This window comes from Myxocyprinus asiaticus, chromosome 28 (assembly GCF_019703515.2).
Source record: "Myxocyprinus asiaticus isolate MX2 ecotype Aquarium Trade chromosome 28, UBuf_Myxa_2, whole genome shotgun sequence".
Lineage (NCBI taxonomy): Eukaryota > Metazoa > Chordata > Actinopteri > Cypriniformes > Catostomidae > Myxocyprinus > Myxocyprinus asiaticus.
In genome coordinates, this window is record NC_059371.1 from 28,036,657 (window position 1) to 28,064,100 (window position 27,444).

The 27,444-nt window shown below is 37.3% G+C and overlaps 1 protein-coding gene across 3 annotated transcripts; it reads right to left on the reverse strand.

Moving 5' to 3' along the window:
• Positions 1–764: 764 nt before the first annotated feature.
• On the reverse strand, positions 765–27,086 carry pik3cd (phosphatidylinositol-4,5-bisphosphate 3-kinase, catalytic subunit delta). Of its 3 annotated transcripts, none has more exons than XM_051660951.1 (23): positions 26,815–27,086; positions 25,676–25,850; positions 25,196–25,424; positions 24,149–24,375; positions 22,613–22,792; positions 21,417–21,572; positions 20,536–20,625; positions 18,227–18,445; positions 16,310–16,406; positions 15,960–16,090; positions 15,773–15,823; positions 15,391–15,558; positions 14,736–14,857; positions 13,161–13,304; positions 12,965–13,064; positions 10,549–10,727; positions 9,822–9,922; positions 9,605–9,683; positions 8,466–8,633; positions 5,781–5,904; positions 5,324–5,469; positions 4,598–4,730; positions 765–2,353 (listed from the first exon to the last, which is right to left on the reverse strand). In XM_051660951.1, the coding sequence occupies exons 2-23, from the start codon at positions 25,814–25,816 to the stop codon at positions 2,219–2,221; spliced, it is 3,120 nt and encodes a 1,039-aa protein (XP_051516911.1). In that variant the 5' UTR covers positions 25,817–25,850; positions 26,815–27,086; the 3' UTR covers positions 765–2,218. The 3 variants fall into 3 exon arrangements, with proteins under 3 accessions (XP_051516911.1, XP_051516910.1, XP_051516909.1); XM_051660950.1 differs by having other exon boundaries at positions 25,676–25,847; positions 26,801–27,086; XM_051660949.1 differs by having other exon boundaries at positions 26,801–27,085.
• Between the last annotated feature and the right edge of the window lie 358 nt (positions 27,087–27,444).

The following is a 27,444-nucleotide window of genomic DNA, read 5'->3' on the forward strand; positions in this document are numbered from 1 at the left end:
AACCTCCACATCCCTTTAGACTTCCTTCAACTGAACTAAAGCCAAATTATTTGCATTTACTATAGCTATCACCACTGTTGCATCTCAAGCATGTGTTACTGAGATTCCCAGCAGACTCATTTACTGTACTCTTCACACAGGGAAAGCCTTGTTTACCATTGATTACACATAAGAGTGAAGAGTCATGTAACTTTCCGTTCCCATTTTCACACCCTTTATAATGACATTCAAAAGCTGATCAGGCTTATTTAACTTCCTGACCAAAATGAATTTAAGTTCTGCATGCTAATTTCCCAGTTAGTCTCAGCCTCAAACAGCATGTCCACAGACCACCCATACATAGTTAAAAGTCTAGTTCCTTCGATACTATTTCAGTTGCACTTTATTTTACAGTACGTATACTGTAAAATAAACTGCTACCACTGTTTCCCATGGAGTGAAATGTTAGATTTTGTTTTACATATTTAAAGGGACAGTTCACCCTAAAAAGAAAATTCTGTCATCATTTACACACCCTCATATTGTTCCAAACCCATGACTTACTTTGCTCTGTGGAACACAAAAGGAGATGTTCCTTCAATTAACAGAAAGCAATCAATACTGATTTGAGCAAATAATGACATGGGGATGAGCAAATGATGACAGAATTTTCACTTTTTGGGTGAATTATCCCTTTAACAAAAACAGTGAGTTTTCAGAGTGAAACTCTGTGTTTTAACATCAACATGTCAAATACTAAACCATCAAAATGACCAGTTCAAAAATGGCTTTTAGAATCAATAATTTATGGCAAAAACAAAAATGGAAAGCACACTTCCATAACTTGCATCTTTTCGGTCTGCGTAACAAAGCATTTGTCATGTTTAAAAACTACTGTAAAACAAGTAATACACTTCCTGATCCTGAAGTTTCACACTGTGAAATGGTTAGAGATCATAGCACACAACCAAAGACAAAATAATGATGGCTTGCGCGAGACCATAGCATGAGAGGTACCCGGTTAGTAGTCCAATATATATGAATCCAAATCCAAAACATTTCAGTGCACCAACTGCACTGAACTCATAGGTCCTTACATTATTAAAATTCTATGTGATGGCTTTTGTAGGACTTTTATGTATATAAAGATTCAATGGATTTGAATTTAAATCTTTAAATCTCTTCTTTAAAAATTCACATTCTAGAGGACATTTTGAAGATTGAAAATAAACATTTATGCAGCTTTTGAGAAAGTAAGGTATACTGTATTTCTCTTCATGAATCAGCTTGCAGTGAATTCCAGTATAGCGTGGCTATACATTCTAGAACTGTTTAAGGTTTATCCGGAAGAGAAAACACTACTTTTGAAATAGGCACACAATTAAGATGCACAATTTTCTATAATGCAATACTATTTCTTTTTCACTTTGCCCTGATTTATAGTACAGTAGTACAAGGCATCCGTCCTTTGAACTCAAGTCACGAAACAAAAAGCAAACTCTTTGGACACGTCTGGATGGCTTGTGTCTCATCCCAAAGGCACAGATTACCCCACAAATACAAAATATTTAAGGCTCATTTCGACATTGACATGTCTTCTCATATACACCACTATACAAGGAATTTCTGATGAACAATTCCTATTTTACAAATAATTCAAAATAATTAATAATACTCTGCAATGAATGTAAATATATGCATAAAAACACAAAACAACTATATGTACAATCAAATACGTTCAAGTAAACAGATAAACTACCAAAACTGAATGTAAACGATACGAAAACACAAAAAGTGTTTTCTTCTCCTGAACAGAAGTTACTTGTTATTTATGCTGTACAGTTAGAAATTATAAATAAGTTTATCTCGCTTGCTTTGAGCTTTTCTCTGTGCAGTATTACAGTAACAAACCAGTGAAGCTAGTTCAATTAGTGGCACGCAAACACGTAATTAGTAGCTTGGATCCCCGGGGCATAGCGCTTCAATTACAACAAATTAAATATGAAACGGTTCTCATTTTCAAATAGGAAGTCTCACTAAAACAAATCTACAATATATCATTATTTACTGTTAAGTTGCAGATGTAAACATTCTCTAAACAGCTGCTGATGTGATCTGTCACCTACAATACAGCAGTGCAACTATATATTCTGTTCAAAGCTGCATCAGTTTAACTCATAACTCAGCATCAAGAGGATTTTGGTGGCTCTCCCGTGGTAGTTCATGAAACAAGGGCCGTTTATCTGTTATCTTTGGCAAAACTGTGCATCATCCAGTTCACCTTGGTCTTCCAGCTCTCTCTTAGAGCTTCATTAAATTTCACTTTAAAGTTCTTCAGTGCCTCCTCCTCTGATTTCCCCAGCGCCAAAGAGTCCTTGGAGAAATAAAACAAGTCAATCCATCATAATGGAGGAATGTCACCATTGAACATGCTGTCAATCAGTCTAATAAGTGACTGACTTGTCCTCTAATGCAGTGGTTCTCAAACATTTTTGTACCAAGGCACATCTATGTAAATATTACATTTCCAAGGCACACCATTTTTTTCCCTCAAAATACAACATCCTCATAAATGTGAAATAAACTGTATTAAACCTTATGCTGCCTTTTTGAAACACAAAAAATAAAAAATGGACTTGAAATGGTAAATTATATCTGTGAAAAAATATTTTAAAAAAATGTACTACACAAATTTCATGGAGTATTTGAAAAAAGTTATTCAGGTTGTAAGGACAAATCAGGGCTCTACGCTAACATTGTTATTTAGGAAAAAAATGCAAAAGAATAATGACGGATAAAATTAATATGATGATTATAAAACAACGTTTGCTTATTTTTTGGAAAGGTGCATTGACCTGGAATTTGTATAAGCACGATGCCATGCAGCTGCTTGGTAGTCTCATTATAAAGCGTGAACATTTCAACAGGGTATGCAGTTTTAATAGGTTTATGCAGTCTGGCAGTGCGTGGTTATAATGTTACAATGTGCACCTCCGTTAGAAGCAGAATACTGTTAAGTTCGGTGCGCTGTCACCCTCTCACAGTTGTGCAAAGAGGCTTTTATTGTAAAAGTGACATTTCATGGTTGTTTTTTTATGTTTGAGTTTTTGCATATCATGTTGAGTTAGACAAGAATGCTGACATGCTGTTTACTGTTATCATGCATTTTTATTTGACTCGCTATTTTTCTCAGAAACTTGCGTTTGAGTGCGAGGTTAAGACATCATCCATCAGTAATTAATTATTCAAAACGCTGTCCGTCATTTTGACAGATAGGCCTACAAGCAAGAATCTCCACTTAAACCATCTTCACGTGGTATATCTTCACTATCTGTCAGTCTATGCGTGCGCATTAAAGAGAGAAAGAGAGAAGAGGAGAGCGCACGCTGCTGTGTGAGACTGAGAAAACGGTGCTTTGAATGCAAAACTAACTAACGTGCCTCTTTTAAAAGTACTTGGTATATGATACAAGATGCATCAGGGAGTTTTTATTCTGATTGTAGGTTGCAATAATAAGTTCATAACTTTGGGTGTAAGATCAGCTGTCACTCGCACCGGTGCAGCCAAATAATTGTCCGAATTCGCACGCAGTAATTTTCACTCGCAAATGCTGGAGCTCTGCAAATTCCATGGCACATCAGCCCACCTTCCACGGTACACCAGTGTGCCACGGCAGAACCGTTTGAGAACCACTGGTCTAATGAATGAAACACAAACTGAATCATTAATGGTGATAGCCTTGTTCTAGTTTTGTCATGAACTAGAGAAATCGCTAATATTTAAATCTTATGGGTACTAAATGTCTTTATTACAACGTGCTCTCTGGAATACTGGTGATTAGTCTGTATAATAGCAAGTCAAAATAATAGGACCCTGATTTGGACTAGAGCTGAATGATTAATCGAAATATGACGTAGTGCGATTATCGAACCGAAAGGCAGTGATTTAATTAATTCATTAGTTTGCATGTGCTGCTCGCTGGCTTACTGTATGTGTGCAGCGTTGTTCTCTGATGTGTATTTCACATACTCAAAGCACGCTTGAGGCTAATGAGCTGAGTGCGTTAAATGTACAGCTTTCTAGATTCAATAATTGTACATTTGAGTAATTCCAAATATGTTTGGCCGATCCAAATATAAAGTAACCTCATAACACCAGGTTTTTGTGGACAGAAGAGCGGATGAGAGCATTTATCTGCATGAAAAGGCCATTGTCAACTCTACTACAAACAGAAATGTCTTCCTGTACCGTCGCAATTAAAGCTTCTGAAAATAAAGGCCAGCACAGCAATCCCGCATGCAGGTTAAGAAAACAATTTCTTAACTTAATAATAACTTATTAATTATCATTAAACCTGTTAATATATTCCCAAAAATAATGATAAAAATTGCCCATGGCTTAATTTTGTTTAAAAGGAAACACTTATTAGGTTATTTTAAATGTTAATAACCATACTGCATTTCAAGTTGCAACTGCAATATTTCTAAAATAATCTCAATTAAAACATTTTGTCCAGATATGTATCCTTTCACCTTTTAAGGGGTTTATTTTGCCATAATGACCAGCTGACTATACATTATCATTGCTTCTATTTCTCAGTTTAGCTCATGACATATACCTTTAGGTACTGGATGTCTTTGAAAGAACTGAGTTCAGGGAGTCCTGCAGCTTTCATCAAGGCAAAGAGATTCACAAAAAGAGTCCCATTCCGACAAAGGATCTTATAAGCTTGTTCACAGCACTCCCGAAACCTGGCAAAGATAAGCACACAAACTTTTTTAGCCATGCATAATCCATAATCCATCCCATAAAACCTTTCCTTTTTTAACAGTTAGCAGAGTCTGGGGTAAGGTTTTCTACATTTAAACTTCTGCTCTGACTTTTTGGTACCACTCTGGTTTACTTTTAAAACTCGATATTGCAGTATTGGGAATATTTGGGGATCCTAGTTGATTAATTGCTTGTGATTTTCCTCATTTGTAAATCACTTAAAAAAAAGAAAAAAAAAAAAAAGAAAAGAAAACAGCTTAATTATTAAATGTAAAATTTAGGCTAGTGGCAGCCAGTTGTTTATAAAAATAAAGATTTGGGATAGAAAGCATAAGAGCGGTCTCGTTGCTGCAGTATACGGTAATGTACTTTTGTGGAAACAGTAAAAAAACAAACAAAAAAAACAGAAGATTTATTACAACTAATTGCTCTTTTTGGATGTATAATGCTAGTTAGAAAGGAGAATTCACTAAATGGAACTATTAAATATGGTCTAATGACAACTGTGTGGTGTCGATTTTGAAATTTAGAAATGAATTACTTTCAGGTTGCTTTAGGAATTCTATGCACTGACCGTTCAAATTTCTCACTGTTGTTGGTCCGTCCCTCCTGAATAACATGGACAAAGTCATATGTCAGAATGAAAGGCACACGTTCCCTGTTGATCCCGAATTTGCTCTTGAAGTTCCCCAAGAAATGACCGAAATCTATATGGAATAACTGCAAAAAACACCGAAAAACCCAGACCATTAGTATACTATATTGATGCTGTACACTGGCCTATAAGACTCATTCAAATGCTATTATAACATTATTTATTTAATTCTAAATCAAAGGCTATTATAAAATGGAGGCAATCGATAAACTGATAACAATGAACACGGTTTGTGTATGTTAAATATGATCTGACCATCTCTATACTGTACAATGGCACTACACACTGGTGCCCTCTTGTGATTCCATTTATGAATACACACAACATTGCTAACATACACTCGGGGGGCCAATGAGTGCAAGAAGTGTACTCTTACCTGCCCCGTTTCCCTGATCATGATATTGTCACTATGACGGTCCCCTATTCCCAGAACATATGTAGCTACACAGTAGCCCGCACAGGAAAGGGTGAATTCTTCAATGGCTTGATCCAGTTTATCCCTGTTCAGATCAATATAGAAAGAATAACATGTTTTAATTCTTATTAATCAATTCTCTTCCCTAGTACCTTCCTGTTTGCAAACCTACTGTTGACACAGATATTCGGTTAGTCACAGAAGGTTGCCTTGCTCATTAGTATTAAACATTTTCAGATAAAGCTGTGTTTCTGGCTCACCCGAGACACTGGCGAGTGAATATTTAATGTGTCTCCCTGTTTGGCCCCCTTTCCTCACTAGCTCAGATTCCATAAGAAGTTAAACTAAAAATAATTGTTTTAATTTGACCTCAGAATTTGACCTAATTTGATATCAGATTGGTCAAAAGTCATTTAATGGCTTTCAGACACACTCTAAACACAAATGTGTTAATTTTACTTTAATTTTGCCTTGATTCACTAAAGTAAGTTTAACTAAATTAAACTTACTAAAGTTACTAAAATACTTATGTGTTCCTTATTTATTCTGAGCCACAGTTACTTTAAGCAATTAAGTTCTCTTAACTAAATTCTTTCAGTGATCCTGAGAACACTTGCAGTACTACATACTATCATGTTTAGTAAGGATTAGCACATTTAAAAGGTATATCTACATGATTGTATGTGTTTTGTTTTATACACTCATCCCTGTATCACTGAGTGCAACTTGGTCACTAATCGTTAGCACAGCAATTGCTCCAAGGATATAGCAATATGCAGAATACTCAAACTGTATTATATTGGTCCTCAACCTAGGCTAAAGCCTAGCCTGAAATTTCTTCAAAATCTCAACATAACGAAACATTAAACTCTAACAAGTCTTCCATTTTATATTCATCTTGCACAAAGACACATAAAATAACACTTCATTTTAACATTTACTCTCCCTTTTGAGTCCCATATAGGTTAAAGCATGCTAGGAACAATCCTCCGCCCAGTTTCAGTTAACCAAACAAAGATTATTCATGTTGTCCCAACGCAAATGGATTAAGTAAAGCGGTCAAGACACTTTTTTTTTTTTTGAATCAACTAAGTTAATTTAAGTTTCCTTGGTTACATGAATATTTTGAGTAATATGAACATGGGAGGATTCAGTAAAACTGATTTTGTGCGCACCTCAAAGACTCCATAGTTTCTGAGTGACTCCAGCCAGGTCTCCTAAGCAACCAAATTGGCCGGTTGCTAGGGAGGTTAGAGTCACATGGGGTACCCTCCTCGTGGTCACTATAATGTGGTTCGTTCTCGGTGGGGCGTGTGGTGAGTTGAGCGCAGATGCCGTGGTGGGTGGCGTGAAGCCTCCACACGTGCTATGTCTCCGTGGCAATGCGCTCAACAAGCCACGTGATAAGATGCGTGGGTTGATGGTCTCAGACGCGGAGGCAACTGGGATTCATCCTCCGCCACCCGGATTGAGGCGAATCACTACGCGACCACGAGGACATAAAAGCGCACTGGGAATTGGGCATTCCAAACTGGGTGAAAAAGGGGAAAAATCCCCCCTTAGTTTGCTGAACAAAATGGCACTTATACAAATCAAGTTTTTGTAACTAAGGGTATCTGAGTAACTAAAGCTTTATACCCAAATAGTGAGAATAACTAGTTCAGCAAATAATTGGTTGTGTATCTCATTGTTACTTAGAGAAATACAAAAACGATACAGCATCCAATTTGTGCACAAATAGCTGAAACTATAAGAGTCCCAGATGTAAGTTATTCCTTACAATATAGAATAACGTTTACAGTAAGCGGACAACCACTGGACAGAACTGGATATGTCCACAGGGGGAATATATCTGTTTCAAACAGGCCATCAGTGCTCTTTTGCTAGTCTACTGTAGTCTAATTTCAGGAGTTCACAAGGTTATGTGATGTATAAAAGGCTTGTGGACATGGCTAGATTTTTTATGGTGTCTGTTATTGAGAAGCTCTAGTATAATGGAGGGGTTAAGCAGAAGGAAGGACGCTAGAGAATCGCGTGTATATAGTTTATAAAGCCAGAGTATTATGATTGATGTTGTTAGGTGCTCACATGCTAAAACATCACACAAATTATATAAAGGTCAGTAATGACAGCAAAGTGAATTCTGTGATTAACTGCTGATCCTGAGCGGTTATAGTGTGTGTCAAAGACACGAAAGACTCCTTCTGGAAAAGGTTATATTAACACAGCATGATTTTCTCTCACCCTTACCAGATGCCTCAAATAAGAAGACTGTGGGTTATGCAGTGGTTTCATCTAAGTTCAGCTTGTATCTTAGTAGTTATCAAAACAAACACACAAATAAAAGTTGCTTTAGTGGAAATCACCTGCAGAGAACAAATGTAATTGCACACACTGCACCATGGAGGGTAAATTTAGTCTTCTGCTGCATCTTTCACAACCAAAAAGCCTTTGATGTTACACTATAGCGGTTGGTAACTTGGGTGCTATAAAAGTTCTGACACACTAATAAGTCAAATGAGAACAGAGATGTTTAACCCTTTGAGTGAGGTTTGATGGTACCCCAGCTAAACTAGTCGCATGTCATCCACTTTTTGCCGTGTTCACACCATGCGGTCCGTTAAGGGTGGTAAGTGTGTTACTCACCCTGGATTCTTAGATTTGAGCCAGTTGAGAAGAGCGTCCTTGTTGAAGGCAGCAGTGGCCGCACTGTTGCTGTTGTTTCTCTGGATGTTGGCGATAGTGTCCGAGTTTTTCACCACCTCGATAAGACCCGTCTTGTTTCCAGTGGAAAGACATCCGTAGGGAAGCATCCTGGCACCAAACAAACAAACACCAATAGAAATGAGTGGTTCATTTGAATTACCTAGTGCCCCTGTTACTGGTAAACCCCTAAGTTGGGGGGCATTATTTAGTATTTCATAAGAATCCTCTCAAAAACCAACATATTGAAGGTGTGTAGGTGGCAGTGTTGGGGAGCAACTAACTAAAGTCACGATGCTACTAACCTAAAGATTTAGTTCAACCAAAAATGAAAATCCTTTCATCATTTAGTCAATGGCATGCCATTCTAAAACCCATGACAGCTTCAGTCACCATTCATTTAACATATCTTTTTGCATTCCTTGAAGAAATGAAAGTCATACAGGTTTAGAACAAAACAAGGATGAGTAAATGATGAAAGTATTTTCATGTGGGTGAACCATCCCTTTCACAATTTTTTTTGTACAAAACAATACAAAATGTTACAATCTGTAGCGTTGTGAATCGCGCTGTTCAAATGGTTCATGTAAACGAACTAGTACAAATAAACAATTCACCGATTCAATTCAAGTCACTGTGTCTTTTTTGCAGCCAAATATTTAGTTAAGCGCTGCAGTTCGCTACAATTTTTTTGACTCAGTTATTCAAATTTGTGCGTTTTCTCTTTTTATTGTTTGTATTTAGTAAACGTAAAATGTATCTTTTCAATTTAAAGCTGTCACCCTAACTGAGAACTTCACTGCTTCTGTGCAGGTAAACACTAGCTGGGTTTCCATCCAACTATTTTGATGCACATTTTGAAAATGTGCATAAGAAATCCTTAATGGAAATTCTTGATATGTGAATAAACTCTCATAATTCGCATAGAAATTTAATTTGCTAGGAGGAGGTGGATTTTCTAGAGTTTCGCATTAGTTAAAATGCACATTAAGGTAATGGAAACAGTTTATTTGCATATTGATGACGTGTTTTGACCATTTGTAAATATAGCAGCTATGTGGAACAAAGTCAACAATACAAACCTGAGGTCAAGACCCTCTTTCTTCCACAAAACATCCATTAGCTGAATCATTTGAAGTGTTAGCATGTCCTGCCTCAGATCTAAAAAAAGAAAAGAAAAAAGGTCAATGTCTAAATCAATTGCTGGTTTATTGAAAATAAACATTTTGTTATTATGTGTGTGTGCCTTGAATGGGACCAAAAGATGACTGTAAATGGCGGTAGCATGAATTCTCATACCGTCTCCATTCTTGAAGATAATTCCCACAGTGTCATACTTGTTCTTGTACATTAGCCACAGAGGTTTCATCTTAGAATCCATGAACTTACACTTGTCTGCACTGAAGCGAAAAAGATTAGCATCAAGAAACAGCACATATACAAAAACGCTTTCAAAATAGTTTCTTTTCTTTCTAGTAGTTGTTTGTTTATGACTTGTACGCAATATTTGTCGACTAAATGGCGTTACTGAGAAGCAAACTTTACCCTACAAATTTTGTGGATTATACTTGTTGTTTCTAAGATGAAGTTACTGTTTACAATAGTGAAAAGGAATAATAAAATGTTTAAAAGATATAATGAGAGATTACTTGGAAACTGTTTTACACAATCATTACAGCTATCGCAAAATCTGCATTGCTAAATCACACACTATCTGCAGCACGTCAACCAAACAGGGAAATACCGTTTAACATGAGAAAACTAACACTAACCAAGATCTGACTCCACATATTTTTAAGAAAAAAAAAAAAAAGAAAAGAAAAACCACCATTAAAATAAAATATACATAAAATACAGCATACATAAACCCAAAATACACGCTGGGTTGCAGTAAAAAAAAAAAAAAATCACAAGTGGTGTACAAATTACACACTACAGCTTTCAAGTGACATAGATGTGGCCATCTTTCCTGCATTCATGATTATAATCCACATTATTTACATGCATTATGATATGTAAGCGGTACCAGAGTTCACACAGCAGGATGCTCGGGTTAAGAGGAGACACCACATCTGAGAGTGCTTCCATGTAAGTGTCCTGTTTAATGCACACTTTCATGTCTTCTGTAGTCTGTACCCTGGTCGCCTTCTGACTGCCTGACTTCACAAAGTCATTCAGAGCCTTCATCTTATTCAGAGCCTCATTCTACAAGAAATACGAGAGTAGAAAATTAGTACATACTATGTGTAATAAATATACATACAGTGGGGTCCAAAAGTTCACACTGAAAGTCTTGGACTCAAAATCTACTATGGTAAATGGTCTGAATTTTTATAGCGCTTTTTTAACCTTAGCGGTTCCAAAGCACTTTACACTGTGACTCATTCACCCATACACTCACACACCAATGACAGCAGAGCTGCCATGCAAGACGCTAGCCTGCCATTGGGAGCAACTTGGGGTTCAGTGTCTTGCCCAAGGTCACTTTGGCATACGGAGTCATGTGGGCCACCAACCCTGTGATTAGTGGCCAACCCTCTCTACCACCTGACCCACAGCAAATATTTAAGACTCTGCACTATTTCATGGTCACTGATCAAATAAGCTAATTTTTTGACAGCTAACATGTTAACTCCTTTGTAAAAGGTAAGATTTCCTTGCTTCCACTGAAGCACAAAAGATGCTCTTGGGAACATTCTCAAATCATGCTGGATAATGTGGATCATCGTGTTTTGCATTCCAGCTGGAGTGCATGCTGTCATGAATGCAGAAGGGGGACATACCAAACACTAAGAAATTCAGAAATTCAATTAAACTTTCCACTCAATTTCTTGTACTAATAATATAATTTGCACTGAAAAAAGCATGTTAATTGAATTAGAAAAATGCCAAATAAAAGCATTTTCACAAGTGCACTCAGCCCATGCTTTGATCCCCAATGTATTTGTAAATCCATACAGAATACACACAAATATGTACAGACATATTAATGCAATCCTATATTTTGTCAGTCAAAGAATTTAAAGCATCAGACAGTTTTACCAAACTCTAAAAAGGGGTGTGATAATCAACAACATTTGAAGCGATAAGTAAAAGCAGTAACAGCTGCAAACTGTGAACAACATTGTGCAGTTCCCCTTCCTTTCAGTCATTTGGCTATTATTAAATATTCAAATGAAGACAGTTTCTGATCACAGTTACTGTGGAACTGCCGCTACAAAGAAGAAACATATTCCAGCACCAATAGACCTTATTCACGCTAGCAGCATCTTTAATTTTTAATGGGAATGACAATGAGGCTGTGAGGTACAGACTTACCATCTCTTCAATGGCACGAACGGTATAAAGCTGTATAAAGATCCTCGATCACATCTGATTTTCCATAGCTCATGCTGACTGGAGTTCTTCGTATACTGAATGTTCTTGGACAGATATTTTATCAATGTTTTGTCCGTGGAACGATCCAAAAACACTTTAAACTGCAGTACAGCTCATTGAAGAGACTGCAAGTCTATCCCTCACAGACTCGTTGTCATTCCCATTAAAAATCAAAGATGGTGCTAGCGTGAATAAGGTCTATGGGCAAAATGTTGCCTATGTCTTCACTTACTATATTTATACATGTACTTTTGTTCTTGAAAAAACGGGCACTTTCCCACCAAAGCGAATTCCAAGAAAGGGAATTCTATTAAGTGACTATTATCAGAACGAATAACTGAGAAAACAAGTCAAGTGCTAAGTTTGAGCCGCAAGTGCTAAGAAGGGCACTAGAGATCATGATGATCATTGAAATTAATATGTGCTGATGCCAAGTACAGTTCATATGCAACTTTAGTGCAAGTTCACATTTTTTGAAAATCTAAAACTTAGAGTAGATTTTGAATCCCAGGTTTTCAATGTGTAGTCAGAATTTTGAACCCCACTGTATACAGCATATAATTAAAATATGTGTGATTCCTCAAGAAGATGAATCTTCAAGAGGTGTCCTGAGACTGAGGCATAAAATGAGTCAGTTTCCTTTGGTTAATCAAGCAGCATTATCTGATGTATGGTTAAAGGGGATGTGTAGCAAAAGCAGGCGAGCAAGTGAGGAGTCTAGATGAATAGTGTAGCAGCGAAATGACTGAAGCTTTGACTAAAAATACAGAAGAGTAGGGGTCGAGGATGTGCACTTAGTAGCCACTGATACAAATGGTCATATGTTCAGATACTTCTCTAATATTGCAGAAACAAATTCAAGGAGCCAGAAAAAGCAATATATGAAGCACATTTCAGACAAATTCAAAGTGCTTTACATAGGCTTTGAAAAGTGAATATTAGAATAATTTAACAATTAACAAGGAAAGAAAAATACAAAGACAAGAAAAAAGTAAAAATCTATTGAAAATGTATTATAGTGAATAAAAAGGAAAGACAAAAGTATAGGAATTACTGCAAAACACCTGCTTCAACAAGCTCTTGATGTGATAGATGCTTCCACGACAGTACGCCTCTAGAATCAGTCCAAATCTTAAGCTGACAGAGGGCACGTGCATTTCTGACCTTCAGAGAGAGCAAAACAAAACCAAAATGACACCTGAAGGAATAGAAAGACACGATAACTGTAGAGCACTATAATACTGTGAAGCCAGATTGTACCTGAGGTGCCAAAATAAGAAGTGACCTATCTTCTTGTTGGCCAGCGCTCTCTCAAGAAGAAAACTGGTCAAGTCACAATCCAGATAAGATTCGTACTTCAACACCTGCACCAGTTGCAAGAGGTACTGAAAGAGCTCGTCATCCCTGTGTTAAAAAACAAAACAAAAACTATAGCATATTTAATTACAGATTAACCATTTTTAACAGTATCTATAAATCACTATTTTGATAACTCCATTCAACTGTGAATGATCTTGAAATGTCCAATATCCATTTAACCTTTTTGGGTCTAATTGACTAACTGTGTGCATGCACATCCTGTATTTGTGCATAAAAAAACAGTTTGCACACAGAAATCATAATTCAAGTTCGCACCTACATTTTTCCTGAATATTTAATTAAAGGGATAGTTCATCCAAAAGTTAATTCTCTCATCATTTACTCACACTCATGCCGTCCCAGATGTGAATTACTTTCTTTCTTGTTCTTAACAGAAATTAATATTTTTAGAAGAATATCTCAGCTCTGTACGTCCTCACAATGCACGAACAAAAAATATTTTTAAAAAATCACATAAAGGCAGCATAAAAGTAATCCATATAACTCCAGTGGTTAAATCTATATCTTCTGAAGTGATACGATAGGTGTGGGTGACTCCAGCCAGGTCTCCTAAGCAACCAAATTGGTTGCTAGAGAGGATAGAGTCACATGGGGTAACCTCCTCGTGGTCGCTATAATGTGGTTCTCGCTCTCGGTGGGGTGCGTGGTGAGTTATGCGTGGATGCCGCGGAGAATATCGTGGGCCTCCACATGCCACGTGATAAGATGCATGGATTGACTGTCTCAGACACGGAGGCAACTGAGATTCGTCCTCCGCCACCCGGATTGAGGCGAGTCACTACGCCACCACAAGGACTTAGAGCACACTGGGAATTGGGGATTCCAAATTGGGGAGAAAAAAAAAAAGAATGCAAATCACCCAAAAATAAAATAATAATAAAAAAAAAGAAAAGATTGTGGACGTGAAAGCGAAAGAGGAGATTGACTGTAAAAAGGACTTAAATACTGATCTGTTTCTCACCCACACCTATCATACTGCTTCTGAAGACATGGATTTAAACACTGGAGTAACTTTTGTGCTGACTTTGTGATTTTTGGAGCTTCAAAGTTCTGGTCAACATTTGCTTGCATTGTATGGACCTACAGAGCTGAAATATTCTTATAAAAAACTTCATTTGTGTTCTGCAGAAGAAAAAGTCATACACATCTGGGCTGGCATGAGGGAGAGAAAAAGATGAGATCATTTTCATTTTTGGGTGACCTATCTCTTTAAGACCAAAATCAGCTCTCTTAGACTATGATCGGTCCTGTGACGGATGGGTTTGGTCCAACTATGCTCAGACTAAAAAAAAAAAAGTTTGCCATTTGTTTTTTTTCAGTTTCAGTACTGGTGAAACCCATCATAAATGTTCAAAACAAAAAAAAATCTCAGATTTTTGACAAGTATTCATGAGAATAGCTTTTGAGAGAAGAGATGAAAGAGCAGGTGTTGATGAGAGAAGCAGTGCCACCCACCGCAGCTTCCTGAGGCAGCGGATGGTGAAGGAACGGACATGAGGGTCAGGGAAACTGTAATCCAGAAGCTCTAAAGCATGAAGAGCAGGCAAGTCTGGCCATTTCCACAACAAACAAACCATCTAAGAAGGGGGGAAAAAAACCTGCATTGAAGAGGTGTGTGAGTTTCTCAATTAATGAAGTTAGAAATAATGCATTTTGGGTCGTGGTTGTGTGTAAGCTGGTGCACAATGAGTAAAGTGTTCAAGTGTTGTCACTTGTCTTTGTCATCCAGGGTTCTCACACCTTTGGAACAATGAACTTCCATGACTTTTCCAGTTTTTCATCATTATTCGTCATTTACAGTATTTGAAGCCACCTATATGCTAGTTTACCCCTAGTTGACAATTTTCTTCTAGCAAATTTACACATTTCAAATCAACAGTCTGTCTCTTACAGGAAAACAGACCAAAAATGCTGATGACTCATGTTGTACTGCACAGGTTTTTGTCCAATCAAATTCTCTCTTGAATGAGAATGTCTCTCCCCCTGCAACCAACTAGCAAGTAACAAATGAGGGTTCACAGCTGTGACATAAACTAAAGCCTATTGGGTATTTATTTATTTAAAAAGGGAACAAGTGTTTCAATACAGGTCAAGCAGTGCTTCATCCTACCTGAGCCACATCTTCATGTTTATTCCACTTGGTGATGAGCAGGAGTTTGGGCAGACTCTCCGGGTAGCGCTGCCTCACTTCCCCTCTCAGTTTCCACAGGAGCTCCTTCTCATCCTCAAAGAACTCTGTGTAGTTCTTATTGTCCACTATCTCTCTCAGTTTAAGGTGCTGAAGAGAGTGAAGACAGAATTAGGCCAGAATTTGATGGAGACTAAAGTCTGTAGTCTTTAATGATCTGAATCAATAACTGAAACATGTTCATTGCCTCGGCCAACCACACCTCATAATACTGCTTTAGAAATCCAGGCCCTTTATTTAGTAACCATTTCGATCATGACTTATGTATCTGCATTTCTCCCTTCTAACAGACAGATTATCTCACCTCTTCTTTTGTAGCAACAACCTTTTCACCATTTAGCCCCAGCTCATTTAGCTGAAAACAATAAGACCATAAAGTCTGAATTAAGAGCTTACAAATACAATATAAATTACAACCCATAAAATGTGCATATATTGCATAAGACATTACAAGAACCTACAACCATAAAGGGGGAACCACAAAAAGGCACCTTTTCAATTGGAGGATAGTACAGAGGGTGTGGTCTGATGTTGGGAAACCGAATCAGAAGACCAGCAGTGCTGTCAATGTTTGGATTTTTCTCCACAGTGCCCATAGGATTCAATAGATCACCTTTATCATCTGAAAATGAAGATACTGGCCTGTTAAAACCAAATGAGAGGTCCCTTGTCTTAATGTCTGTGATATTAAACATGACTATTCAAAATAAGGGAACTTTGCCACAACACTCAGAGCATACTTTGTAATCCCTCCTACAACTACTGTAAGTACTGCAGAATCCCTAAAATATCTTGGTGACCAAAGGTTATACCAAGAGAAGCAGGTTTAATTAGCAAGTACCTGGAACGGATGGCCAGGTGGACAGGGAAAATTCACCAGTCTTTAGCTGGTCTTTATAGTCAAACACCATGGTGTTAACCCAGGCCAAAGGGCAATCCTGTGGCAAGAGAGAGCATTTGGAGGTATATTAACCAAATTGACATACACTTTTTTACAAAATAGTGATTTTACATGGGAGAGGAGGCATCATCATCTAAACCAGGGGTTTTCAAACTTTTTGATGCCAAGGACCCCCCTTGCGAGGGATCCCCTTGCTTAATATAAAAAGGAAGCTATACTATATATTGTGTATATTATAAACTGGTATTAAAAAGTACGGTGGTCGTCCAGGTCAGGTATCGAAATTTGCACAATGACAAAAAATATACAGCAGTACAATATTGTCATTGTGCAAATTTTGGTACAAGACCTGGGCTGCATTTCTCAGAAGCATTGCAAGCTTAAGTTGATCGTAGAGACCATTGGCGCCAATGTGACAATGTGCCACATTTGAGGACATAGCAGTTCAGTCAGTATGATGTGAAGCATAGAGCATTTTGACAAGATTAAATAAATGGCTTTTGTTTTGTCATTGTACTAGAGCCGAAAGTCATTATTAAAACATTATCTGAATTTTTTTTTACTTTGCATTAAGTTGACAGCATTTTTTTTCTACATACTGTTAGAGGAATGCTACATGTATGAACTTGAAAATTGAAAAACAATTCAATTGAAATTATATGAAATATCTACATATATATATATTTATTTTTTTTATTTTTTTTATTTATTTATTTTTTGGTTGTTTTAAAAAAATTTTAACACTCTTTTTCTCAGAAATTTGTTGCAGACCCCTGGGGAATTTCACTCTATGAATGTCAATTCTCATGTCATCTAAATTGCTATTTTGTTTAAATCTGTTAACTCTAAATCATAGATCTGATTCTAGAGAAAATCGAAAGAGTATTTCAGAGATTTATTATAAAGATATGGGTCAAATATGGGCTTCCGCCTGTATAACATGAGGACAACAGAAGGAGATGGAGAGACACATTTTTCTCTCTCTCGTCTCACATCAGTGCATACTTCTCTATTTCACTGAAAGAGAAGTTACACTGAAAGCAGAAGTAGATGTGTTGGCGTTGAACCACAGCAGCCCACCATACACACACAAAAACACACAAACGTACACACTGACACCTGGGAATTTCAACACTGCAGCTTCAGTTGACACTGCACACTACATGATGGTGAGCCACGAAGAGATGTGTAAGTGAGTACTGATTTGACTTCAGCTAGCTTTTCTAACGTTTAACTTAGGTTACTCGCATTAAGGAAGCAATGGACCACAACATCCTGTTATGAGGGTTTAAATAATATTGCATCATGCTATGCAAAAGATACTAACAATGATGTGCATTTTTCCGAGAGATGGAAGGTTTAATCAACACACATCTCCAATCTAAATCTAAAACTGTAAATATAATATATTCATATATTCAGAATATATGTTATATATTGGGAAATATTTAACTGTCTATGAACTTATGAACAGGGTTTCCACCCCTTTTGATCATTTTATTTTTTTAAAAGATGCAATGAATGTGAATGGTGACTTGAGTCTAACATTTTTCCTTACACCTCCTTTATGGTTCACAGAAAAAAGGAAGTCATATGTGTTTGGAACAACATAAGGGTGAATAAACAATGATGGAATTTCCATTTTTTGGTGTATTATCCATTTGGTTCCAAATACTAATTTACACTAAGACATCATTTATTGACTTGAAGCAACATTTGCCATGAATAAGTTCAGCATTCATGCATGTCAAACACTGCAAGTATACCATCTGTTCTGAGTCAGGTGTTTCATCTCTTGTCAGTCAGTCTGTTGGTTGCTAAGTGACTAGTTTTCTGTTGAGATGAACTGAAACATACCGCTCTTTTGTTTTTCTTCTTCGTAGGGCGCTTCTTGGTCTTCTCGATGACACCATAGAGGGCAAAGCAGAGGCGGCTCATACGAGGCAGGTCACTCACGCTGATGTCGAACACTAGTTTCTGGTCCCATACGGGTTCAGAGCAAACACTGACCTCATTACTGGTCACCACCTTGCAAAGGAGTTCACTGCCGTGGAAAAGGCCAGCCTGAACCACCAGCTGAGAGATAATGATAATGATTTCAGTGTGGAAAAGACCTCAAGAGATAGGAAACCTGCTTTAAAAAATGCTTGAACCAGCCTAAGCTACTTTGCTTGTTTAAGATGGTCTTAGCTGGTCTAACAACTCCCAGCACCCCTCTAAAACTAGCCAACAGACCAGACAAGGTCGTAAGACCAACTAAGCCCTAATAAAAAATAAACTGTAGTACAAGTGTGTTAAATTGGATGCAGTATTATTGCAGTAATGGAAACAGAAATATCACACTTGTATTACAGTAAAAAAAAACTGCAGTTATTTTTTTGTAAGGGAGGCCAGCAAACAAGCTTAGGTTGGCTTAAGATGAGGGTTTTTTTCAGCAGGGAATTAGTATTACATATTGCATTCAGGCATTAAAAACAGATCTGGCTTAACTTGTTTGTTTTTTTGTTTTTTTGGAGGGGGAACTTACTTTCAGTTGTCTGAAAATGAAAGAATGTATGAATGAATGTACAGTAGTGAACAAATGAGGAAGTGGATGAGCGTCTGGCAGAAAAAAAGCATGTATGGGAGACCAGAGCTAGTTCTTACATGGTAAACAAGAGCTAGTAACTATATCTCAGTAAATGTGACACTTTGAGTCAACACTAATGTGTGTTTTCTCTTTCAGTGGTTCTTCATGTTAGTTGAAAGCATCTAGTTGAAAGCTGTCCTAAGTTTGAATATTTTGGGGGGAATTCTATCCTCCAAACTACAATCCACATACTGTATACTCTTAATTTGCAAAAGCTCTTGGTAACAAGTGGGCATAATAAAATCACACTGGACTACATTCAGAAAAGGGTCAGATATACAATTAAGGTAGATTTGACTTCTTAAAAAAGGGGGTATTTTCCAATAATGTCAGGTTGTCACTTTTTCGATGCTGTAATTGATTATTCAATTCATTTATTTTAAAAAATCCCAAAACATTTTGAATGTTACCTTTTCCATTGTTGCTGTTTCGTGAGTCATTTTCTGCTTCATAATGGTTTTGCTTTTTACATTTAACTGAAAAGCCACTGAATGACCTGTAATAGTCTGTTTAATGGCAGGTTCCCATTGTGACGAATTACCTCAAAAGGTGAACATAAATAAACTGTATATTTTTTCTTTGGCAATAACGGTAGAAATATTCAATAGCATTTTGTACTCCCTCAGTTTGTAAAAAAAAGAAAAATGACAGAAATCTACTTACAATGCAAGATTAAGTACTGTTTATGTTTGCCGCATAGACTTCCAATGTAAGTGCGTAACTGTCAATGCAAGTCGAAATGAGTTGCAATTATTTTCTGTGGTAACTGACAGCATGCCAAAGATGCAGTCAATTGAGCTTTTACGCTATTCTTTTAAGAGTAAAGCCAGTGAACAGTGCAAAATATATTTTTCTCAATTAGTATTTTTGTCTTGTTTAACAGCAAAGATCCTTAAACAAGATAAATTTACTTAAGAAGCAAAAGTCCATAACATATTAAGACATAAAAGATATTTTAATAGAACAAAACACAACATGCAGTGAACAAACAAAATCTGAATCTTCATGCTGAAACTGCTAGTTCCAGAGGTCGAAAGCCAGAAACAGTTTGTTTTGAGAACAAATGACAAATTCCACAGGAAGGTTTTGCATGATAAAATGCTTTGTCATGCAAACACAGCAATCTAACATTGTCAACCACTGCAATAACTGTTCCTCAAAAATGTCAAACTTGTCTATGTGAGTTTCCCATTACTTTTTAATAGAAACAACCGCCTAATGTCTGTTCACTTCTCTGACAAGCAAAAAAGGAGATGCAAGTGGTGAACACAAGCAACAGTGCTGGCCTTTTCTAAGAATCCAGGCCCAAGAGAGAGAGCCGTAAAGCCAGATAGTCACTCCCCACTTCCTGTTTTGATGTTTCACTTAACCGCTTCTGATGAATTATGGGAAATATGTGGTCAGGGTCACATGACCACAGTGTTCATGATTTCACCCCTCACTGCCTGCCACAATTGAGACGCTAAACAACAGAAATCGCATTCCACTAGTGATATACAAATGCAGATAAACAAACAAGTAAACAAAGTGTGCTTACCTTCATGCCCTCGTCTGCATTCACTCGACTACCCTGTAAAAGGTGTATGCAGAACGGCTCCTGGACACACCACAGCGACAATGTGTTTTGCTGTTGAGAAAAATTTTTACGATTTGTATCTTAGCACAAGAAACGTACACATTTTCCTTGTTTGTTCATGTCTGTGCACGTTTGTAAACATGCTCTCCAGTTACAGAGAAACCAAATCCAAATAAAAGAAGAGGAATGAAGCTGAAATAACGTGGACTGATGGCTTCAACAGAAGCATTTACCAATGATTAACAACCTCAGAGCTCTTTAAATGTTAATAAGTTAACGTTAAAAAATTATGGAGAAAATGAATGGGATTTTTAGATCCGGAACCAGACTGCTCACTTTTCTCTGATATGTTCTCAAGATATGCCTCAGGTCCCTCCTTCAATGTAAGTCTTTGATATTTTTCCACCAGTTTAATCGTCTGCCAAGCAAACATTATGAGTCTGATTGTTTTAAAAAGTAATAGCACACCTTTCCTCAACATGTCAGTATGAGCTATAGTAAATGTTTCCTTTAGCAAGCACCACTAATGATATGGCATAAGCAGATATTCCGGTTGAACTTCCACATTAAACATGTAAACAAAATATATTCAAATTTGTCTTGTAGCATGCCACTATTATAATTCAGCCAGCAGGTAACATTTTATTTATATACCTTATTAATTCAAAACATTTCTATGAAGGGGTCACAGAGGGCCAAAAATTCATCATGAGAAAATTATTATCACATTGCAAAGCCGGTTCACAGAGGTCGAAGCCTACAACACAAGTTACAAGAGGAACATAATAAGTAGTTCCCCTGTTAATGACAGATCATGTTCTGGTGTAAAAGTGCTTTCTCACCCTTTTCAGAGGCAGCGGGGGTGGTTTGGACTGAGCGCGACTCCTGGACACCTGGTTACTAAGACCACCCTGTGCCTCTTGGTACTTGGTGATGGCTGAATGGTGCACCATGGTCAGGTGCGGGGTAAGGTCTCCATACAAACATGAAAAAATATACTGCGAGATTTGAAAAGAGAGAAATGAAAATAGAGAAAAATTAGCTTGTGAACATGTGGTCAAAGTGAGCCACAGTGCTCATAAGGGAGACGCAGGTTCGAATCCAGCCCACATCGTGGCCCGATCCCATACTGCCCTTTTCTCCCCATTATTTCCTTTCATCTCTCCTATTTCTCCAATAAAATGCCAAAAAGCTATAAAAAAAAAAAAAAATGTCACATTAAATAGACATAGAAATAAAAATAATGATTTCTCTCTGCTTTGGAAATGTAAGGCAATATGTTAATCTATTTTCCCATAGAATTACAGTGAATGGTGACTGAGGCTAACATTCTGCCTAATATCATCTTTTGTGTTCCATGGAAGAAAAAAAGTCATACGGGTTTTGGAACATGAGGGTGAGAAGAATAAAAAAGGGTAAAAATAAATAAATAAATAAATAATAAAATTAGTAGCACAAATGCAATACAGCTTGAATGAACTTTTCTTTTCTCAAGTTATGATCATTTGTAATAATTTCTTAAACAGATAAACAGAGACAGACAGTGAGGAACGGAAATGGTAGCAGAGGTACAGATGGTTTTATCAGTTCCTGTTTTCCAAAATATATACTAGAAACACCGGACCAGATCCAGTACTCCTGGAGTAATCATCATCAGATCCCGCGGCCTGTTCATTAGATAACGTAATGCAGCTGAAATCATATTATCCTGAATGTAGTTGATGTTTTGAAGGCTGGTAGAGGTCTATGACTCATCTCTGCAGGTACTGGCAGTTTCTAAATCAACAGCTGCTTCAGAGCCTTTGACTGTCTGATGAATTCAAATCAAGGTCTCTGAAGAGCTTTAAAAACTTTACTTTTAAAACTTTAATAGAACTAGCAAACACTGAGACAGAGTATAAAAAGACATGGAGCAGGGGTCAGTGAGAGATGGGTTGTGTCTGCATGACTGGAATTTGCAGAAATGAAAAGGGGTGCTTTTAAAAGACTTTAAGATATTACGAAATTTGAGATGTTTTCTTCATTTTCATTGACTTACTTTGAACTGGCATAGTGGATATTTTCCATAAATGAACTCCAATCTCCCATTAACCTGCAGCGTGTAATCCTCTGGCCTGTCCTGCTTTGCCGATCGGAACACGGTGGATTTTTTTCTCAGGGCGTTTCGTTTGAGAACCATTGGCAAGTCCTGGAGATCTTGCTGTAAAACAAAGGTCTCCTACAAAGTACAGGTAGAATGCACATATTAAGGTGCTGTACTATCGTTAGATAAAGATAGTTTAGATTTGTCTAGGTTAGTACTTGGGGTCCGGGGGGGGGGGGGGGTGGGGGGGTGTCGGTGTGATTCCCATTACCATGGTAACAGCAACTTCTATGGGGTCTGCAAAGAGTTTGCGAGGTCCTTGGTTCAAAAAAGCTGGAGAAACCCTGCTCTAGCTCTACTAAAATTTAAGTTGTCACCCTTGTAATTACTGATGTAGAGTTTACTCACAATAGTAAGATGAATTATTCATAAAGCGATTGTTTTTCTCTTGTTACTGCCATGGTGAAACAGTTTGGCTTTTGATCCATGCCATACTGGAGTTTTTTTCTTTTTCTTTGATACACGTTTCAGACTCTCTGTTTCAAAACATGGCTGAAGCTCATGTGAGTGGGTGGGGGATTGACAAGCAACACAACACATACTATGAAAGACCTCTGGAAAACTGGGTCAGTAAGACCCAAGTGTGCCTACAGATGCTGCTTAGTGACATCACCGCCATGTCAAATGTCTCCTGACTGTTACAATTTGTGATTTCAAAGGCAGAAAATATGTCAGTCTAAAATTGAGTGAATTCAAGATTACTAGATAAAATGCTATTTTAACATGGTCAGCACAATCCGAATGTAGATACAGTATATTGAATATAGTGAAGTAATTAATTCACAAAAGGTTAAATTGTACTGTAAAAGATATGAAATTACAGTGCTTGCAAGACAGCACTGTATTGATATATTCCAAAATATTCTAGTAATGGATTTCTCTAAACCCAAAACCATAAGTGTTAAAATTATGCAAATAATTCAGCCCAAACTGCTTAACATACAGATTCCATTTAAACTTTTAAGAAAAAATAAATATAGACAAGTGGATTTGTAAACATTCTACTGCAAAATGTAAAACTGAAGTTTCGAAATAATCCAATGAATTACAATGATTGAAGTTTTGCCATTCAGAATGTAACCGACAGCAATGATGTCACTGTAATATTTGCATACCGAATTATGATTGTTCTTCATTCTAAAATCTGTTTGCATAATGAATTGTGATTAGTTTCCTTTCTTGCAATTATTTAACCATCTATAGCTGCCTCTACACTGCAAAGACCATGTTGAGTACGTGTTAATTCTTGCACTCAGCCGACAAAAAACAAGACGAGTGCCATTAGTGTCACGACAACGGCTAGAGGGCATTAAGGCAACATTTCATTTCCATAGAACCAAAGCCTAAAACTTTAACAAAAGCACTGAACTGATATTTCCTTTAGGAAATGCAAATTGATTTTATTAGGAATCGGTATAAAATATGACTCACCTCACTGCCCTCAAACTTCACATTGACAAAGATCTTCTTAATACTGCGTGATTTCCCAGAGTTTGCCACTAAACAGCATGGCTCTAAGTCACAAGGAAAGTTGAACTCCATCCACTGATACCATGGCAACACTTGACGATCCTGAGCACGATCTTCACAAAATGTCCGCATTTTGGTTCGGAATTCATTCACCTCATGGTTCTTCTGAGAGTCAAATTCATGATGACCTGTAGAGACAAGGTTTTAGGCATTAAGGACAAGGTGGGTATGCTTAAACAGTGGTGTGCCAACTAGCGGTCGATCAATATGTGTTTTTTAATTGCCGATGCACATACTATCAAGAATGCAGGATGGCATGTGAACGATATTATATATATTTCGATAATATAGTTTTATAAAATATATATATATATATATATATACATATATACATACACACACACACATATACATACACTGTATATATATTTTTTTTAATGATAGCAAATGAAATGTACACACAATTGCTGATCTTTGATAAGACATCATGTCCTATTTATTGTTCTATAACTATTGTTTACAGTCAATTTTGTCTTACAAAATACAATAAAAAATAAAATTAAAATAAAAAAACACCATACTGTACATTCTCAAAAATATGGAAATCTCCCCGAAAACAACATCTACATTTAAAGGATAGATCACCCAAAAATTCTAATTCTCCCAAACAATGAAAGTGAATGGTGAAAAACTACCATTCTGCCAAACATCTTCTGTGCTCCACAAGAAAGCCATAAGGGTTTGGAACAACATGAGGGTGAGTAAATGATGAAAGAATTTTAATATTTGGGTAAACTTTCCATTTAACCTCAAGCCTGCATTCTTACATAAAACCAATGCAAAACCAACTGTTTGTTTCAAGAAACACAAATTCTTCTTAATTGTTGAACAGCTGCCAAAACTACATCAATCTGCTGCAGTGGTGAGTAAGTGCACTTCCACTGTGAGCTGGCTGTATAGCTTCTGAGATCAGCTGAAGACATAAGAGTTCTGCAGTATGAAACAGACCTTTCCCTATGAGCAGACTGATCTGGGTGTTTATGAGCTTCTCGACTCTGTCTCCTTCTCGGGCCACAAGCCTGAGAATTGGCATGAAGGGCCGAACGTCACATAGGCGACGCTGCTCGTCTTCCAGCTCCTCTCGCTCGGCGGTCATATTAATGCATGTGAAGACATAGGCATCCGGGTCACTCAGGACACTGAAGAGAGGCTCGCTTTTGGCGTTCTTCCACACCATCTAAGACACATGCCACGAATAAGGGTTAAAATGCGTCACAATGGTTTTGACAGCTGTTTCACTGATATTTTTTAAACAATTTCTCTACCTTTGTTGCAGGGCATCTACAAATATTCAATTTCGCTATTATCATCCGTAAAGTATTGTACAATTGTGTGCAACCTCATCAACTCAATCACAAATTGTGCAGTTTGCATGAAATGCTTGAGGAATGTTGACATGTTAACAGGCGATCAGGGGGGCCTCCTCACCTTCTTGATGGTACTAATGGTGTCACTGCACGCGACAGGAAAGCTGAGGTAGATCCCCGTGGGGAGGAGGAACTCCATGTTGACCTGTTGCCGACCCTCCCTCTCCCACACATCCTGCATGCCGTAAACCCCCGGCGGCATGGTGCAGGACACTCATCTACAGCCGACCCCACTGCTGTACACACACAGACACTTCAACACAAGTGATACAACACTGAATACACATTTAATGTTTACAAGCTGTACGACCCATTGAACCAATTACACACAGACAGGAAGTGCCCTTAAAGACATTCAATTCATAGTCAGCGAGAGAGAAAAAAAAGAGAGAATATAGCACACCCTGCATAATAAGACATTATAAAGACATTAAGCTTGTGTAGCATATGTTCACCAAATCACAATATGTAATTTATATTAGCTTGATCACTTAACCATGGTTTGAATCTGCTTAAGTCAAAAAGAGCATATCATATTAGATGATATAGTAAATAAAGCCAAAATAAACAGTATTTGCTAAACCTCTTGTAAGGTAGGTGTTCTATGGTCACTACAATGCAATAGTTATAATTTACATTAGATTACCAAAGACAAAACAACTTCAGATTCATTTAATAATGAACAGTATACAATGCAGTTCAATGAGTTCAGTTGCAATGAGTTCATCGGTTACTTTCCCACATGAGATATAGTTTATTATATTAATTATATTATATAATATTATTTATATATGCACATAGCCTTCTGCAGCTCTGTGATGAACTGTCGTACTTTCTAGTGTTATAAATCCGGCTGGAGGGCCACTATCCGAGAAACGTGGCGCACATCATCTCACATCACCATGATAATTTCATAGCGCATATGGTTATATTACTACATATTAGTAGTAGTAATAGTCTGGCGACTATATTATGTTGTAAAAAATAATAATAATAATAACAATAATAAATTATAATTCCTTGCAATGAATTATACATACATATAACATTTATGATGCATTCAAAAATGTCAGGTGTTAACCGGTATGTTTTTGCGTAAGCCATTATGAATAAGCCTTTGTGCATTTAATATTGCAGCAAATGGGAACGCGAGACAAAATATGACAATGTTACAGTTTGAACTTGCCTTTAAAGCCTCACCGGCTGTTCATTTCTTCATCATCTTCAGAATCACCGATGCTCCTTTTACTTTGACATTCGTGTGAAATTCTGAGGACAGATTTAGAAGCCAGTATTAGAACGGTCTGCTTATTTTTGACGCGGAATGCCAATTGATTTGTTGATAATCCTTTAGAGATTGGAAGTGGTAAAGTGGCTGTCTGCACTGCGCGTTGTGCACCCGCGCCGTGCGTTCCTAACTCGTAGGGATCATCAACATAGTGTCTCTCTCTCTTCCTCTTCCTCTTTCTCTCTCACTCTCTTCCTTCCTTCCTCTCTCGCTCTTGTCATGTACAACAATACCAATAATCAGTAATTTCTGCCTTTTCTAAAAATCACTTTCGTACAAAGGAAAGGATGTTCCACTATGCGTTTTCAGTAAAATATAGCCTACTTTTATTGACAATTCACAATTTACGGCCTCAAATGAACTGGCGCCATTTTTCTACATGACAGACGCATTAGGATCACTTCGAGTTAAATGTATTGCATACGTCATGAAGGTTTGCGTTTTTAGAACGGTTGCAAACAAATGTAACGGTCCCTGACTGTGCTCAGCAACGTCTGGCTTCCTCATCTTGTGTTTTTCACGCTTGTCACTCACACGCGTGC